At 36.1% G+C, this 19,729-nt stretch overlaps 1 protein-coding gene across 2 annotated transcripts in view; it reads right to left on the bottom strand.

Annotated features, from left to right (window-relative positions):
• Positions 1-2,231: 2,231 nt before the first annotated feature.
• Positions 2,232-19,729, bottom strand: part of LOC121387532 (transcription factor Sp9-like) — a 40,837-nt gene continuing 23,339 nt past the window's right edge. For both annotated transcript variants that reach the window (XM_041518685.1, XM_041518683.1), the window contains exon 2: positions 2,232-7,436. In XM_041518685.1, coding sequence (XP_041374619.1) covers positions 6,141-7,436 — 1,296 coding nt within the window. In that variant the 3' untranslated portion in view covers positions 2,232-6,140. The remainder of the gene's footprint in view (positions 7,437-19,729) is intronic.

Below are 19,729 nucleotides of genomic sequence, written 5' to 3'. Positions count from 1 at the left end.
CAATAGAAAAACAGTATCGGGTTCTTGATTGTAATCTAGACTGGCGTGTAAATTACGCTATGGGAAAAGGTCCCAGTCAGCTACACTTCCGGTCTCGTTCTTAGTTGTTTCCACCTGGAGTCCGCTGCGGCATCGCAGTAGCCAATTCTCATCCTGGGAGAAAATTATTTATATTGGTATACAACAAGCTTTGTGTGATCCTACAATTTACCTGGTATGCTAATCGCTCAAATTAGACACGCTATGTTCACGCTTTTCAGACAGATCAGAGCGAGGCTAACCATGCTTGAAGGACACCTGTCAAAGGATTCTGCCACCAGAGGTCAGCTCTGTTGAAAACATTTTTTTTCTCTCTCTCTCACAATATATATGTGCGATTTATGAGATTAATACTTCTTAAAAGTATGATCAATGACGTTGATGCTTATCTAAAGTGATGTCATATGGCGTGAAGGTATAGTTGGTTCACGGAAACACACGATTTGAGATGGCGTTTCTCGGCACTTTTCGTAAATTCTGCAGAACACATAGTTGCGAGTGCGAGTGCGAATAATTTTTTCATGCTCATATACCACTAGAGTTTTGAGCATGTCCGTCCCGGGGCATGTCCAGGGACAGAAAAAAATTAAGCGGACAATTTTGAAATTTACATCCAAAAATTAAATAGTGGGCCTTTAAAATTTTGATGTGCAACTCTAATTAATATAATAAATAAATAAAATTCTACTCATTAAATTTGGCCGCTACATTAGATCGGGTGGTCAATTTTTTTTAAAATAAGATCTGTGGCCTGACTCGGGATGGAGGGGGGGGGGGGGGGGGGGGTATTGTTGAAAATGGTCCGAATTTTGAAAATAGCGATTAGTAAAAAAAGGTTAATAGAATTTAAAAAAAAAAAAAAAGTTACAAGCCAAAAATAAAAAGAATTGACTGCTCGGTCGAATATTTATAATATTTGGAGCATTTTAGAAGGACAGTCCAAAAATAAATAAGAGAAAGAAGAGAGGATCTGACTATTTAATAATATTTAAAAAAAAAGAAGTAATTTCGACATAAACTTTTGAACGAAGGTCTAAAAGTTTAAAGTCCGATCTATATGTCCACGTGAGTGGCCTCGTTAAGGTAGTTAGGGTGCACAGCTTGTAGGGACGAGATGGGTTGCCATCCCGTCAAGAAAACCCCTAGATTGACAGTCAATAGACGTTGAAGGTGTAGTGCTGTGCTGAAATACAGATCTTGAGAAGCCGGATCCGTCTGAACGAGAGAGAGAATCAGACTAGGGTATAGTCCAGTCGTCATGGGTTGGTATAGTGGTGCGGACGGGCCCGACTCCGGAGGATACGAGATGGTATCACAATAAAACAAAGTAAAGTCTAGAAAAGAGTAGTAGGGCCCACCCCGCTTCCTATTTCTTCTTAGAGTGGGTCGGTCAATCTTCCAGTGCTGTTAGGAAAGGCTCGGACATGTAGAGACTAAACGCTAACAACCGTGGCGTTCTGCAGAATGGCCGTCATACGAGTCACGAAAAAAACAAGTCAACATAGTCAGACGGAGAAATGACGTGGAGGCGAGGAATCTCGCTAAAAAAGAATCCAACCTGGTGGTGCAGACTGTCGAAATGAGAAGCGTTCCAGCGTTCAATCAGTTCCAGTGGTCGCACACATCCCAGTAGAAAACGTCACTTCGCTGACAAAAAACAACAAAGTGAAGGATCCCCAAGTCGAGCCGCGAAAGCACGTGCAGTGTGCACAAGCGAAACAAACACGTCTCACCGCGAGGAGCTCCATATTGGGAAATCACACGCAACACACACTAAATACATAGGCATACGGGCTCCCGTTTATTTTTTTGTAGGATGGAGTGAGGCTGAATCTGGGTAACAACATTTATTTAAAGTTTTGCAAAGTTTTGTTTTGTATAACGACACCACTAGAGCAACGAATCACTACGCATTTTTACATGGGCTACAACTAAAATGATTATTATTAACAGAATGATGGAAATGCATGATAAAAAGGTTTCAGGCCAGCTAATTTTGCTCGAATATCTATATCGTTTTTGACCTCCCATCACCTGCTCTCTCCCCCTCCTCCCCCCCCCCCCCCCCCGTCTCGTACGCTTATGTCTAAATACCCACTATACACAGATATGACACACTTTTGTATATTTAATTTAAGTATTATAACAAACATAAATTTGAAAAATATTAATATTTTATTTTTAATCTTTATTCAAATTTTGTTAACATTGTGGTGTCATGTCATATATATATATATATATATATATATATATATACACGTGAAAATAATAATAATATGAATATGTGCCAATTATATAACCAATACTGAAGCACATATGCACACATGAACAACATAACTCCATATTAAACATACGAACCATAAAAAACAAACATAGATTAGTCGGTAAACATCGGCTCTTTCCGTCTAAGTCTAAGAAAACGAAATAAAAAACAAAAACTTCTTGAATAAAGACGGCAATGAAAGCTAGTAGCATTGAATAATAAGATTTAATGAAAATAATTATTGGTTAATAGCTTCAAAACTTGATACTTCATATCACGAAAACTATTTTAAAAGCTCTTAAACATGTTGATGTCTCGGTATAGGTTTGTAGTGCTACATAGCAATATGGGTACGTTCTACTAAATGGACTAATTAAATATATATTCTCGACAACACCAGTTGCTGGGCACTGGTCAGATATTTACCAGTATTCATCCTAATTTCCAAAAACAAATACACATTTTATTTCTTTTACTCAGTTTATTTAATAACAGACTAAAATACGTTTATTATAAAACTTGAAAATTCAGTATTTATTATGTACTCTGTTAAAAGTTAGAAACGCATTAGAAAAACACATTCTTATATTTATTTTTATGCTAGCTTTCTTATTTTACCGAACACTTTCGGAAGAAATACCGAAGAACACCGATCTATGACGGAAAGAGCCGAAATAATTCGATGAACGATACCGCCATAAAATAAAAGAGCGGCCTGCATAGCATGTTTATACACTATAAGGATTTCAAAATAAATTACTACGATGATAACGCAAGTAATGGTACACTCGCCTCAAACATACAGTCACATCTGTCTCAGAAATTATGCGAAATAAAACATTTGTGTAGAATGTGCTGTTCTTTAAAAAAAAAAACTAATAATAAAAAAAAACCAAAAAAAAACAACAACACTGACTTGCTTCTACAAGTATTCACATTTAAAGTTATGCGTTTTCTCTTCTTTTTTAAAAGAAAGAAAACACAACAAATAAAACAATATAAACAAAATAAAACAAAAATAAAATGTTACCTGAATACCCCAGAAACACCAGCTTGTTTGAGTGATCGTACGACCATACCCGAACATACCCGATATTCTCCGAATTCATAAGAGAGTTACAAATGATATATTCGGGTTTTTTTATATAGAGAATATAGTTACAGATACTAATACCAGCGTAATTTACATCGCTGTCCCATCCAGTTTTAAATAATAAAAAAGAACATAAGATATATAATAAAATAAACAAGGTTATGTCAAATTTCCACTGATATTTTAAACACAAAATAAACATTCTTAATAAATAGAAAATTGTCAGCCAATTATCGCTATTGACAAGTGGTTTACATATATGATAAAAGTCGTGTATAAAACACCAGTAACTCGTGATCAGGGCGGACGTGCTTGAACCTTAAACGAACAGACTCCCAAACAAAGTACCCTACCCTAAACACTAGAGTAGAAACCACGTCAGGAGTAAATCAGATGAAATAACATTTTAACACTCCACTGTATTGTGAATGATCGATGATCGGCTAAACTAACACACCTGAGACGAAACCCGTCAAGGATAAAATAAGTTACAGAATAAAGCCTGGTTTCCGTAAAATCGTCCACAGACACAAATAGACGCAGTATAACGCAGATGTTATGCTATTGATTTACAAAGCAGACAGACAGACAGACAGACAGACACAGGGCTCACACTGGAGATAAAAAATAATATGCCCAATTTTCAGATAAGTGGGTCATTTCCTTTAAAATGACAAAAAAGGCTAATTTAAACAGCATTTTTATTAGACTACTACAAATGTACTGAATGTTGTAGCCACTGTGTATAAACATTAGCAATTGGCTAATTTGGCTAGGAGCAGGGTGACATTTTTTGCAGGGCGCACACTGGAACGAAACTTGGTTCCTTGAAAATTATTAAAATGTGGTTAATTTAAGGAATATTTTAATAGCCAAAGATTAAATGTTCTATTCACTTTGTATGACAATTAGCAATTGGCTTCGTTGGCAATAGACAGGGTGATCCCTGAATTTCGACGTTGAACACGTTTTAATTTCATCCGATCCGTCGCCCATTCGACGAGACCGTATTCGATTGTCTTCCCATATTTTGGTGGGGGTTTTTTTTCGTCTGCGTCGATCTGAGTCAGTCTGCGTTGCATCACAGATTTTATGAAAACCAAACTTTAGGTAAATTAATTCGGGTGGTAATAAAGGCGGGTATACACTAGCTGACTTCCGATCCGGAGCTTTGGTTGACGTCTTGCGGTCAGGATATAAACATACCGATTTGATGATTGGCTCAATAAATAAACAAACAAATGAAATACCTACCCACCCCATAAAACACCAAAAACAAACAAACAAACAAAAACCACCAAAAACAACCCGGACTGGAACTCACGTACGTAACACATCCGGTGTTCAATCACCTTTACATTCAGTGAGAACCTTTCATATAGATTTAAAAACAAGTCACACCACGGGTTGTACACTAAATTTTACAACAAAATATTACCTGAAAATATACACATTTAACTTGATATGAATTGCAGGGTAATGTGGTATTTTTTTCAGTTTGTTGGTGTATACTAAAATTATGGCTACGTATTTAAAATGTTCGCCTCAGCTGTTCAAGAGAGACAGTATGCATTTTCGTGTCATTCTCCCTTTAATAGGTGCGAACTTGCGTTCATAATCTAAATGTGCATGTTTTTGCTGATTTTTAAAAAATAAAAATAAAGAGGAGTGTAAAAATATTCATGGAAGAATATATCACATAATAAACGACCAAAGCTAAGCCATAAAACCACTAGTTTATAGCAAAACGTATTTTTATAGAATATAAATCCAAAGGGCATAAAAAGCAAGTGTGCACATTAAACAACCCTGTGGAATAGTTTTCACAATAACTGTACGCTTAGTTCATGACATATTCAGACACAAATTATGATAATCAGTTACCCTGCCCCCTCACCCACCCCAAGAAAATAAAAAAAATAAAAAAAAAAGATAATTAAATTTTCACAAACCTTGTGTAACATATCTCATTTATTTACATGTGAATATTAAAAATTCATTACCTGTTTTGATGTTTTCAGAACATTAAGGCCAATCATATAATTTTAAATATTTAAATATTTGAACACATTAGCATCAGTGTATATCATATGCTAATTATTTCAGTTACGTCACGTCGAACATAAATTATGACGTCACGTCCAACATAAATTACGACGTCACGTCCAACATAAATTATGGCAATGAAGATCACACAATAAATATAAATATATTGAGGTTTACATTCCCACGAGCTTAATTAATAACATAATTACAATTGTTGATGTTGAATTGTGTTTTGTTTCTTTTCTTCTTTTTTTTCTCAATTCTGACCCAGTCTTATTCTAGGCATTACTTCCCTTCCGACGAAAATAACATACCCAAGTGATGGTCATCTTTCTTCTGTGATTGAATCTAGAGGGATGTTTGACTGTGTTTCGGTGGAATTCATATTAGTTAATTAGTGGCTGTTCGGAGAATCAATTTCACTCCCACCGCACGTTTATTTTTGTTTTTATTCCACCTAACTAACATCACATTTACCACACTATCTTGTAATGTGGTCGTCTGTGACTGCAGAGAGAGTGTATTTAATTGATGGCTTTCAGGCTGGTTATTAACATCACTCCCTTCACACCTCATTTTTTTTTTTTATAAACAAAAATATCGAAAAATTACCCAGTTACAATCACATTATCGTGTTCTTTCTTTCTCTTTCTTAAATATGAAAACATTTCTCAGTTAAAATCACATTTATCACCCTCATTATCTCACAATGCGCTCTTCTTTGATTGAAGAGGGGGACGTGTTCGATTGGGCTCGAGTGGAATTAACGTTAGCGGATTCCTCGCTGTTCTCGGTGTCGCTCTCACTCCCGTCTTCCTTCTTCCCGCTGGTGTGCGTCTTCACGTGTTTGCTGAGGTGATCGCTGCGCATGAAGCGTTTGTTGCAGACGGGACACGCGAACCTCTTTTCTCCCGTGTGCGTTCGCAGATGGCGCTGTAGTTCGTCGGAGCGCGTGAATCTCTTTCCGCAGAACAGCCAGTTACACACAAACGGTCTCTCGCCCGTGTGCCAGCGGAGATGGGCCTTCAGATGGGACGTCTTGTTGTAGACCTTCCCGCATCCTGGGATGTGACAGCTATGGATGTTGCGCTTCCTCAGGTGCTCCCCGGCGGGACCCAGTCTGTCGGCTTCCTGGCAGTTGGGGCAGTCGCACGTCGCCCTCCCCGTGTACCGTCGCTGGGACCTGGGGCTCGGGATGTTCGATAGACTGGGTCTCGTGAGGAAAGGCGTCACACCAGACGAGCCCAGGTCGGTCTGGCTGGGCAGCATGGATTTGTAAGTGTCCTGCAGTAGATGCTGCCCAGACGACAGCAGAGACCCGGACGCCGACGTCAGCGAAGAACCTATTCCGTAGTCGGATGCCTGGTAAGGTCCGGTAATCTGAGAATGTATCCCCGAGGCGGCGGCGCTGGGTATGTCCGAAAGCCAGCTTCCGGGTGTGGAGTGCACGGAAGGCGTCCCGTGTACGTCCCACCACGCCGGTGCGCCATTTCCGGTCACTTCCGATTTCAGTCCGTGTGCGTTCACGGCGTGGGAGGACGCCATTCCCGGGAAGGGCCACGATTCGTAAGGGTGACTAGCCATCGAGGGAACCCGCGAATACATCCCGCCGAAACTCGCGTTTCCGAACCCGCCGTCGTTGTGCATCTTCTGCAGCAGCGCCGCCTGCTGGGAGAAGTCCGACTGCACGTGCGAACTGGCAGACGTGGTCGGGTAGAAAATGTCATTGGCGTAGGTCGTCGCGCACGTGGAGTTGGCCGAACTGCGCTGGTAGGTCAGTCCGCTCGTCGTCATTGACAACGAAGGGTTCAGAGAAGACATCCTCTGTGACGTCAGGTGGATCGGGCTGGACGAGCCCCCTGGAGGCGATTTCTTCCAAGGGAGGAAACCTTTCCCGACGGTCGCTTCTGCTAGAGGTGGTGGACTTTTGTTGGTGATTTTGCTACACTGGGCCGCTAACATCGCCAGAGGTGTTCCGCCAAAAGCTTGCGGATCCTGAAAGAAGAGAAAACATGTTTTAAAAATATTTTAATCATCTGATATAATTAACGGTACATGTATGTACTTGTTCCCATGCAGGATAGGCTGCAGAGCTCATGCTTATAAAACATTAGTCTAAACTCAAATCTGTACGACTTGCTCGGACTACCCACTGCCAGAAAAAATTGGTCAACTCGACGGTTTCGTTGTAATTTCCCTAACTCCCGACTTACGACGGGCGCGCTCACATTAACAACTAATGAGTTATACTGTAACGAGAGTCGAGTTGTAAGAGCGCTCAGACCAGCAACTGGACAGTCGTAGAAGTCGTGACAGCAGAACGTTGGCCAACTTTGTTGTGGCAGTTGGTAGTCCGAAACTAGCATTAGAGTCTTGAGTCTAGACTCTAAAAACATTTAGAAGCACGGTGCTAATGGGTGTGGGTTTTTTTAGAGAGACTTGCTGCAACGGCTAAAGCGGATACATACGGTATTCCAAGGTATACTTAAATACATTATACAGACGATGTTCAAGGTACTTTGATGTTTGGGGTAGAGAGTGGGCACCCCAGCACCCTTCCCCTGATTCCGCGCCTGCCGTGTTTCCGGTATTTGTCGTTAACAGTCTCGGCAAACACATTAGGTATACCGAAAGCCGTGGTATAGTACGTTGCTCAGTCCATGGGAAAGTTCAATCACAAGATAACTAGCTGAAGACTATATCTCATAATTATAAAATGTTGGACATTCATTGTTGTGCATCGTTCAACAAAATAAACTTTGACCCTTTTATTGGACGTTTGAAAATCATGGAAGGTCAACGTATAACGTTCTTCTTTTCTTCTTTTTTTCAATAATAATGTGTTGTACCTGTCACTGTATGGTGAATTATGGTTAATGTATTATGTGTATGTATAATTATGTGCCAAACTAGGGATAATGTATGAAATGTATATATATATATATATATATATATATATATATATATATATATATATATATATATATATATATACAGTGTGTGTGTGTGTGTATGTGTGTGTGTGTGTGTGTGTGTGTGCGCGCGCGCATGCGTGTATGCCTATGAACTGTATGTGTACGGCGAATAAATTATTATTATTATTACAACCTCATCATTTAATTACACGTATGTATTAAATAATATAATTACTGCTGGATAGTTTCCACATATGTTAGCAACGTTTAATACAATTTCATTAGGCCGACTCTACTTAGAAAGGTAAACATATTTTCAATCTAATTAAAATTAGCTCCACAATTACATGTGGATCTAACACCAGCCAGTTGGAGCTCATGTCCACCAATCAAAACCTTACTTGCAGAATCCTGCCAGTGATTTAAAAATAATTTGAAAACATTCCGAATTATCCTGAGGGTATACGACATGTTTCGTGTGAATTACGAATGCCTTAAAACATGTTTTATTTTATAAAATAAATAATTTGTAATGTAAAACTGAAAACTGATTTAGTTGGGGGGTTTTATTAATAAATAAATAATTTTTAATGTAAAATTGAAGACTGATAACCCACCCCGTACGTATTGATATGGTTCGCTGTACTGCGGCCACTAAAATAGACTCGTCCGATATTTTTAGAATTTGTATGCTCCCAAATAACGTTATAAAAGGCGAAGTGTGATTGGTCAATATTTAAATTATTATTTACAGGCGAAATGTTACCTGGACATTGGGGACTACGCAGTGTTGTTAGTTTTAAATCACTGGCAGAATTCTGCAAGAAAGGTTTTGATTGGTGGACATGAGCTCCAACTGGCTGGTGTTAGATCCACATGTAATAGTGGAGCTAATTTTAATTAGATTGACTTTTTTTTTTTTCTTACTTTTTTTAAATTAATATATAGATGAAAAAAGTACAAACATAAAAACAAAACCAAAACATAAAAAGAGTTTACACACTAGGACTACGAGATAAAGTATCAGCACTATAAATATATACACCTGGAAATAAATTAAGCATCACCCTGATTTTGGGAAGTAACTTATATTTCTCAACGTACTGTGACTATTGAATTGACCCATTCCATGTAAATTGCTATTTTGTGTGGAGATGACGTAGCATGTCACATGATCACACGAAGGTTAAGACAAAAGTTTATCCTAATTTAATGTGTAATGTTACAAGGGGTATGAAATGTGTCAATGTGGGTGAAAATATAGGTAAATTAACTATAATAATAATAATTTGGTGACAATATAAATTGGGTAGTGCTTAATTAATTTCCAGGTGTATATATGGTTTCGAAGAAAATTAATGTGTAACTTTAGCCAGGTAGTTGCTTAAAACAATGGCTGTAAAACACAGGTTTCGAGAGGCGTTACTATCGGGTGAGAGTGGAGGGCAAGGAGACAGTTCCCCCTCTCAAAAATGGTCCCTGATTGGATAGACAAGACCAGGGCCGTAGCTAGGATTGTTTTGTTGGGGGGGGGGGGGGGGGGCAACTGAGTAGTTAATAGTCTAAAACTCCTTAAAGGGTTAAGACAAGAATTTTCTTTAAGTTTCTATAAAAAAATTCTGGATTCTTTTCCAGCTACGGCCCTGAAGACCCAATATTACTGCGCGCTGATTATATAGTGATTAACAAATAAAACGCGAATATGTTTTTATATGCATTGTAGGCTATACATTTATGTTCGTGATAAAATTAGTTCGGTAAATATGCTTTCAAAATGGTATTAAAATGTGTACAACGCACTAATCATTTTAATAAACTCAAACACAAATAGGATTTGAATTGAATCTTTTAAAAAAAAAAAAAAAAAAAATTAAAATTAAATTAATAGTTTCGCTTCTTTCGTTGTACAGAATGTTATTGATACGTTTGCGAGCACCCAACCCCATCGCCACCAACACCCATCACCCCCACCCCTGTTATTTTAGACTATGTCCTACCCCTGCTTTCACTATATCTAATAACTGAAACATCTTCTTACATTTATATTTGTTCCACTCTGAAATCATTGTGACCCAAGAAAAAAAAATACATTCATACATATTTTTTTTCTGACTGAATTAAACTAATTGCTAATGATTTTTTTCTAAGTTAACGAAAACAGTAAAGTAGAGCAAAGATGCACAAAGAATCGTATTTGATTTTCGCGTTGCCGGAGGGTTTGCAATTACACTCGTGTAAACAAGACTATCAATGCAATAATAACAAAAGTGGGATTCTGTGAAGAAGCGGTTTCGGAGTTGAGTATTGGGGTGTTGAAGTTTTGTTCGATGTGTAAATATATGGAGTGTAAAGAATCTTTATTGATGAAACACTCAATTATTATATATTTAAAAAAAAAAAAATGTATCTGTTTTTACTGAATTCAGAAATGAGAGTTTAAGAAATAAACGTGGAACGCCTCAGGAATAATGTTTGCTTTGAACAGAAACAAGTTCATAATACCCTACAACGATGCAAGAAAATCCAGTAACACTGAGCTATACAATTTCTCAGCAAATACACTGAATACTGCTTAGATATGTTCTTATTTAATTTTGCAAAATAATTCTAAACAAATACAATACTAAACCGTTTCAACAATTTATTTCGCTTAGATGTTTCGCATAAATATACAAGAATACAGGGCCGTGTCAAGCTTAAGATAAGTAGGGGTTGGGGGACGGGGTGGGGGACAGTAAAATGTGAAAAAATTAACCAGGGCACAGTATATGTAGGGGTTGGGGGACGGGTGGGGGCAATAAAATGTAAAAAATTAACTAGGGCAGAGTATAAGTAGGGGTTGGGGGACAGGGTGGGGGACAGTAAAATGTGAAAAAAATAACCAGGGCAGAGTATAAGTAGGGGTTGGGGGACGGGGGGAGGGGTCAGTAAAATGTGAAAAATTAACAAGGGCACAGTAAAATTGTAGGTCTTCTCCAGTTAAACGAACATGATATTTCAAAAATAATAATGATAATGACATTTTTTTCTTATTTGATTGATTGATTTGTTCATTCATTTAAAATGTGTTTATATCTTTTGTTGCGTATGCCTTCTGTTTGATAATAAATTAAATGTGAATAGTATTCCAAATACTATAGTCTACTATACTATAGCACAACACATTTATTCTGCCATTGTTGTTGGGTTTAAATGTATAATGTTCTGCCTATTTTTCTTTCCGCCGTGGTATGTGCTATTCTGTCTGTGGGATTCTGCATATAAAATATCCCTTGATACTAATGGAACACATGTAGAAGGTTTCCTGTCTATGACTGTGTCAAAACGACCATATGATTGACATCTAATAGCCGATGATTAATAAATCAGTGTACTCTAATGGTGTCGTTAAACAAAACAAACAATTTTTTTCTTTCCTTTCTCTAAATTTATTTTAAAGTTTATAGTACTTTCTTATACAAAATTTAGTTAAAAATAATTGTTCCATCTTTCCTATATATATATATATATATATATATATATATATATATAAAATAAGTTGAAGCGCTAATGCGTACCCCTTGTGTTTGAAAACAATTAAAAGGTAAAAATTATAAATGTGTTTGCGTTTTAAAACAATTAAAATGTGATTACAAATACGTTTATAAGTGAAAACAATTTAAAGGTAATTACAAATATTTTGCTATTGTTTATTTAAAAAAAAAGAAAAAAAAAAAAGAGAATTAAATAAGAAGAAGACATACACCTTTGAAATTAAGAATACCGAATAATTATCTTTTTCATCTATTTATTTTTGTGTGTGTGTGTGGGGGGGGGGGGGGGGGGGGGGGTAATAATGTTTTGGGTTTTTTTTCCAAATGATAAATCTGAATGTACGTTGTATTGAAAAGTCATTTGTTCTATTATTGTTATTGTTAATGTCTGTCTGTCTGTCTGTCTGTCTGTCTGTATGTATGTATGTCTATGAGATTGATTAATTGAAACGAAAGCATGTGTTATTCAACAAAAATAATGAAATGATTTAACATACGTTATAACGTATATTAACTTACAAGACTATCTCCTGTTTTCATGTATAATATAAATATCAACAATATTAGATTGCCTCCCTCATCTCACCCACCTTTGTCGACGAACTGCACCTACCGACCTTTGTCCTAGCCATATGTTACCCACCCCTTTTCATGTTCCGGCCCCACCCCTTTTCATGTCCCGGCACTACTCGTACAAAGTCTTGTGTTCGCCTCTGAACGAAACTGGTACTCCAACGTCATATCGATCAGGACAAAGGTATTTGTGGCTAACACAACCGTTTAATCGAAATAAATCACATCTGACGTCTCCATATTCAATCAAATAACCCGGGATTTTGTTATCCTTTAAACAATAGCTGTCTTAGTTATAAACAAATACAGTTCGCCTTACCCCAAGAATAAAACTAACTAAACAAGAATCGCTTTGATGCCAACCAACTATGTCAAAATGAACACAAACACTTTTGATTAGGACAATGTATCTGTAGTTAACACACCCACTTGATCGAAATAAATCACAGCAAATGTCTCGATAGTCAATAAGCAGAATAATAACACGGCATTTGCGTTTTATCCGTAACCATTTGTCATATTTATAGAGGATAAAAAACATGCAGTTCGCCTTACCCCAAGAATAAAAATAACTAAACAACAAAATGGCATTGATGGTAACTAACTGCCTTTATCAAAAGGAACACACACACACACACACACACACTTTTATCAGAATAATGTATTTGTATTTAACACCCCCGTTTGATCGAAATAAAATCACAACAAATGTCTCTATATTCAATAAAATAACATGACATTTGCGTTATTCATTAACCATTTGTCATATTTATAAATAGAGGTAAAAAAAAAAAGAGTCCGCCTTACTCAAGAATAAAAATAATTAAACAAACAAATCGCATTGATGATAACCAACTGCCTCTATCAAAATGAAGACAAACACTTTTGATGAGGACAATGTATTTGTAGTTTGATCGAAATAAATCACAAACTAACATCTCGAGATTCAATAAATTAACCCGGCATTTGCGTTATCCTTGTCATATTTATAAACAGAGGTTTAAAAAGTACAGTTCACCTTACCCCAAGAATAAAAATAACTAAACAAAAAATCGCATTGATGGTAACCAACTGCCTCTATCAAAATGAACACAAACACTTTTGAGCTTTTGTGTCGTCTGCGACACGAGGTTTTCAAGTGCGCGTAGCAGGAAAAAGAAAACCAGTCCCGCCCCTTGAGAGTCTCCATTTAGCAAACTGCCTTTCAATTAAGAATATTGACCGTTTGTTATTGATAAAATCCCTCCCGTCTCACGGCGCACTTCATAACTGACGTACTTTCTTGGAGTCTTTTGAAAATATTAAGAGCTCGCTCGTATTCAGTGCCGTGTCTTCGATTGGTAGTCGTCGGGGTTTTCTTTGTGGATTAAAGCGTAGCAATATGTTAATTTAATTGCCGTTTACAGACTCTGAAAAGGACGCTGAGAGTAAAACGAATAAAGCGCACGAACGGGTGAAAAAACCGTGAAAGGGGGAAAACAAGGTTTTACACTACTTGAAACACAATATTAATCAGAACAAGGATATTTGTGATAAAGTTCACGTAAATAGTAATTTGATTCTTGATAATTGTTTTATTAAGGGTTTTAAGAAAAATAAACAAATATATCGATAATCAGAAGATAGACAGACAGGCAAACATATGGACGAACGGACGCCGATAAGCATACAGACATTCATACAGACATGCAACCAAACAAACAGACATAATTATTATTAATGAAACAAGCATAAGACCGGGTGGGCACAGACACACAGACAGACAGACAGAGAGACAGACACAAAGACAAACTTCAAATCAAACTTTGTTTTGTTTAGCGACTCCACTAGAGCACATTGATTAATTAATCATCGGTTATTGGATGTCAAACAATTGGTAATTGTGACTAGTAGTCATCAGAGGAAACCCGCTAAATTTTTTCCTAATGCACCTAAGGAAACCGCATACCATTGCGATTGACCAGTTGTGGTGCACTGGTTGGAACGAGAAATTATAACTATATTAATTATCTGCTATCTAAATTAAATCCTTTCGGTGGACCCATTCTTCCATTTGTATTGTTTTTGCCCGTTCCATCCTGTGCCCCACGGTTGGCACATCAAAAGCTGTGGTATGTGCTGTCTGTGAGAAAGTGCATATCAAAGATCACTTACTGCTAATGGAAAACATGTAGCGGGTTTTCTCTAAGACTTATAATAAAGAAGCAGTTTGTTTTGTTTAAGGACACCATTAGAGCACATTGATTCATTAATAAGACTGTAATATTGTCACAGTTATATCAAGTGTTTGAAATGCAGAGGACGGTTAACTATAAATCAATGTGTTCTAGTGGTGTCGTTAAACAAATCAAACTTTAACATAGCACACTTAAGTTAAGTAATTAACCACTGTACTACCACCACAGACACCGGTAAACATTGTTAAGTGTGAAGAAAGACCTATTTGAAGACGAGCATGTCAGTGTCAGCGAATAAAAAGAGCGCATTGTAATTGAATTACTTGGACAGGATCGTGAAATTTCACACCGCGGCCCAGCGTGAAAACCCCGAGCAATTACCAGACAAATGATATATATACCCGACGTCATCAATCAAACCAGCTAATCACAACTCTAATGGGTGACGTGGAAATCTTTCCGAGGTGGCACAAGCGACCCCGCAGTGCACGCTACGAAACTAAGGCTTTTGAGAAAAAATATTCGCGCCTAACTCTACTTATTTTAAACGTAGACTGGTACTAAAAATTAGAAATATAGTTGATGGAAGGTGTATGCACACTTCAGAATTTGTGTTTAAAAGTCAACGTACGAAACTGAAGGTACGTACAATATTACTTATTTTTAAACAAAGACTGATACGGTACCAAAATTAAAATCACATGCAGAACACATGCATCTCTGACAAATGGTATATTGCTAAGCTATACGAAATACTTTAACATAGCTTCACTTATTTTAAGAATACATTGGTATTAAAATTAAAAAGTTTTTGATGAATAGCATATACATGCACTAAAATTTAAAAAACAAAAACACAAAACATTGATTTTGATGGATAGTGTATATACATATTCAAGAAGTGTTTTTAAAATGTTATAAAACTAAAGTAATAATGTAAAATATTTTTGATCGTCGCTTAACTTTCAATTTGGAATCAACATTAATATTTAGAAAATAATAGACACAACAAAATAACAACAATAACAACAAAACACTTTAGTTTGCAAATCAGTATTCATTTGTGGATTAATTTCTTGAATGCACTTAATTAAAATAAAATAGACAAATATGTCGCTGCAATTTAAAGTACAATTACTTGATAATTTGTTTTACTAACTTGTATTTGTATTTTCTAATTTAAAAAAAAAAAATAAAAAAAATTGTGCTTTAATTTAAAATAATATTTTATTTGTTTTATTAAACAAAAATTAATCAATTATTTTAATAATTTATATTAAAACAATGTTGTCCTTTGTCTTTCAAAAACTCTATTTTATTTGGTTTTTAAATTAATTATTATATTGTTCTATTGTAATAAAAGCATGTTTTTTTTAAAGTATGATATATTAATAAAATATTGAAATCAACAAGCACAGCCGTAGTTTCTATTAAACTAACGACAACCGAGGCACTATTTACAAGCTTACGCCTTGCTACGTAATTTACGTGACACGCGTGACGAGCGTTACATGTCATAATTACCAGGATAACTAAATTGAAAACTCTCTGACTAGTTTCTCACCGAGGGCTATGGGTTATTATTACAGGCCGTTGTGAACATAATGTAATTTTCTAGAGTTATGTAATTAATTGATTTAATGCGTCTGCTATTATCTTACAACATTATGTAATTAAAGTGGTTTAGCGCTAAAAATATCTTCGTGTTAAACAAGAGAAAGTAGTTCCTTAAACAAATGGGTTTAGTCAGTTCAAATTTATTATTATACGCATTATTAGTAATTAAAGCATTTGTTTATCTAATTAAATATCAATATCCTTTTTTTTTTTTTTTTTTTTCTTTTTTTTTTTTTCTTCTTTTTTTTTTTGGGGGGGGGGGGGGGGGTAGCAATGGTAGTGGTAGTAGTAGTAGTAGTAGTAGTAGTAGTAGTAGTGTAGTAGTAGTGGTAGTTTATTTATTTATTGATTTATTTGTTGTTGTTGTTGTTTTTTTTTGTTCGCTTGTTCTACTGCTTGCTTGTTTGCTTCTTTGTTTGTTTGTTTGTTTTACAATTTTCTTTATTGTTGTATTATTATTACTACTATTTTTGTTATTATTGTTGTTGTTGTTGTTACACTGATGAATTATTATTATGATTATTATTATATATTATTATTATTATTATTATTATTATTATGAACATCATCACCATCATCATCGTTGTTGTTGTTGTTGTTGTTGTTGTTGTTGTTATACAGATGAGTTATAAATAATAAATATGTTGTGTGGAATCGAGATAACCTGTCGCTTTGAAGTAATAATACTGTATTAAAATCCAATAATCTATATTTTTAATTATTATGTAGCCGATACACGAGTTATACAATTATTTTAATTTATAGTTTCAAAACAATTATATAGTTTCTCAAAAGTACAATCATTAACCCAAACAAAAAATATTAGGTGTAATACAAACTATTTTACTGAAATATTATGCCATTATTTTAATTGATAATTATAAAATCATAAAACATTAGATAACTTTCAATTTTGAATCCAGCCAAATTATTATGCATGGAATAAATATGAAAATAAATTCTAACTATTGAATGTTTTAAACGTTTGGTGAGTATTGCAGCTAATGTCGGTTTCATTTTTTCCTATACTTTAATTTGTTTTCTTTTGTCTTCTTTTAAACAAATCTAATCTAATCTATTCTATTCAGTTCAATTCAATTCAATTCAATTCAATTCAATTCAATTCAATTCAATTCAATTCTCTATTCAATCTATTCTATTCTATTACATTATATATTCTATTAGATCCATTCGTATTCTATTATTTTATAAAAGATGTGTCTGTGTACTTGTTCGTCTTTATGAATTCCAGTGTTTTAAAATATACTTGCTACTATCATATTTTTATTTTTCTCTCTGGAGAGTCATGTCTAAGTACTTACTAACGAGATTTTATTATCAATATTTACTGTTTCGAATATTATACATGCATCAAGGACAGGGAACTAGTTTCATATGGATATTCTTTCAGGCCGCTAATCAGGATTATTTAACACAATGAAGGAATGAAGGACATGTTTTATTACTAAACACCAGACGCACTCAACACATTTATTTACGGTTATATGGCGTCAACATATGGAGTTAAGGGACCACACAGATATTGAAGCGGGGAACCCGCTGTCGCCACTTCATGGGCTAACTAATTTTCGAATAGCAGCAAGCAGGGTATTTATATGCACCATCTCATAGACAGGATAGCACATACCACGACCTTTGGTATGTACCAGTTGTGATGCACGTCGGCTGGAGCGAGAAATGCTCACTGGGCCCACCTGAGCGGGGAATATCCCAACTGACCGCGCATCAAGCTTAACAGAGCCTGCAACATCAATATATTGTCGTTAGGTGGCGTTAGGTGGTGTTGACAACACAATTTATCACTTTATACCTACTTATACAAAGGAAATTTAATTATATGATAAAATAAAAAAAAAATTAAAAATAGGTGGTCATTGGACCCCCACCCAAATCTGCACCTGTTTTTATTCTTTTGTACTTTGTCTCCGATTTATTTTACTTTTTATTTATTTTTAGATTTTTTTTCCAATTTTATGAGTACTAAACAACAAGCGTGAAATTGTGACACACCACAGCCGTAAACGAAACCGCCACCCGAAGATATCATGTACTGAAACGAGTAGTATCTCGACACATGTCGATTAAAAGTTTTACCGCTTGTTTCACCAGCGTAGATAGAATTATAGCCACCGCGCACTGAGTCAGTTGTTATATGCAAACGAGGTGAGACATGAAATTAAAGATGAATCGCGAGAAACAACCGAAGTAGTATCTTTTTCCTTTATTTAAATCTCACAACCACTGAAGTTACTCACGCCGGATTAAATACTACAGCCGATTTAATGTTGTGACATTTTAAACGCAGCATGGAATAAAATTTTTTTTTTTTTTGTCTCTTTGGGGAGAGAAGCCAGTGGAAAACCCGAGACACATGAATACACACATCACACACACCCCACAACAACACACGACGAGAGAGAGAGCGAGACCGAGAGATGAAGAGAGGAGTGATGCGAGAGAGGAATAAGATCTTGAGTCGAGAGACGGATGATGGAGAGAGGGGGGAGTGGAGGGAGGGAAGGGGGAGACGAGCGAGAGAGAGCAGACGGGAGAAGAGAAGCGAATGAGGGGAGAGGAGGTTTTTTCCTTTTTTTTGATGGAGGCAACATTAGAGAGAGGACTTCCCCATGAGCGGAGATGCGAGAGAGAGAGAGAGGAGACAGACCGACAAGAACAGATCAGACCGACAGACAGACAGTCAGTCAGACAGAGACGACAGAGACGAGAGAGACACAGAGGAGAGAGAGAGAGAGAGAGAGAGAGGAGACGAGAGAGAGAGAGAGAGAGAGAGAGAGAGAGAGAGAGAGGGGGGGGGCAAATACAGAGACACAGAGATATATATTCAGAGAGAGAGAGAGAGACAGAGACAGAGACAGAGCGAGACAGACAGAGACAGAGCGAGATACACAGACAGACAGACAGACAGACAGACACACAGACACACAGAGTCAGAAACACAGAGAAATGTTACTGATTTTTATTGTAATAAATTATAAAATTGTTGTTCTAGTTTTAAAATACAAATTGTTATTTATTATTACAATATATTTGCATTTCACATAGAAACAAGTGTTAGTTAAAGTTGGAAAAGTCGTTCTACGAGTATATTGTAATTAATATTTTAAATATATTGTTCTTATTCATACATTTAACATACATTCCTTTTGTGAATATGTTAGCCATAGATTTCGTGTAATGAAACACTTTCAACATCACAATGATTTGGCTGTATTGCGGAACAGATGGTTCTGAAAATTAATTCAGTAAAGTACAAATAAAAAAAGGAGAGGAGAAAAGAAATGTCCATATGTTCCCATTAACCTCAATTAAATTCACATAAGAGCGTTAAAATCCATCTTCGTGCACAATGTATGGGTTTTTAGGACAACCCGAACATAATAACGGAGATCGTTCAGTACTGTTCGGCTTTTAGCCCCAACCGATGGTTCAAT

This window comes from Gigantopelta aegis, chromosome 13, assembly GCF_016097555.1.
Source record: "Gigantopelta aegis isolate Gae_Host chromosome 13, Gae_host_genome, whole genome shotgun sequence".
Lineage (NCBI taxonomy): Eukaryota > Metazoa > Mollusca > Gastropoda > Neomphalida > Peltospiridae > Gigantopelta > Gigantopelta aegis.
The sequence above is the reverse complement of the archived record's forward strand: the minus strand, read 5'-3'. Positions and strand labels throughout refer to the sequence as shown.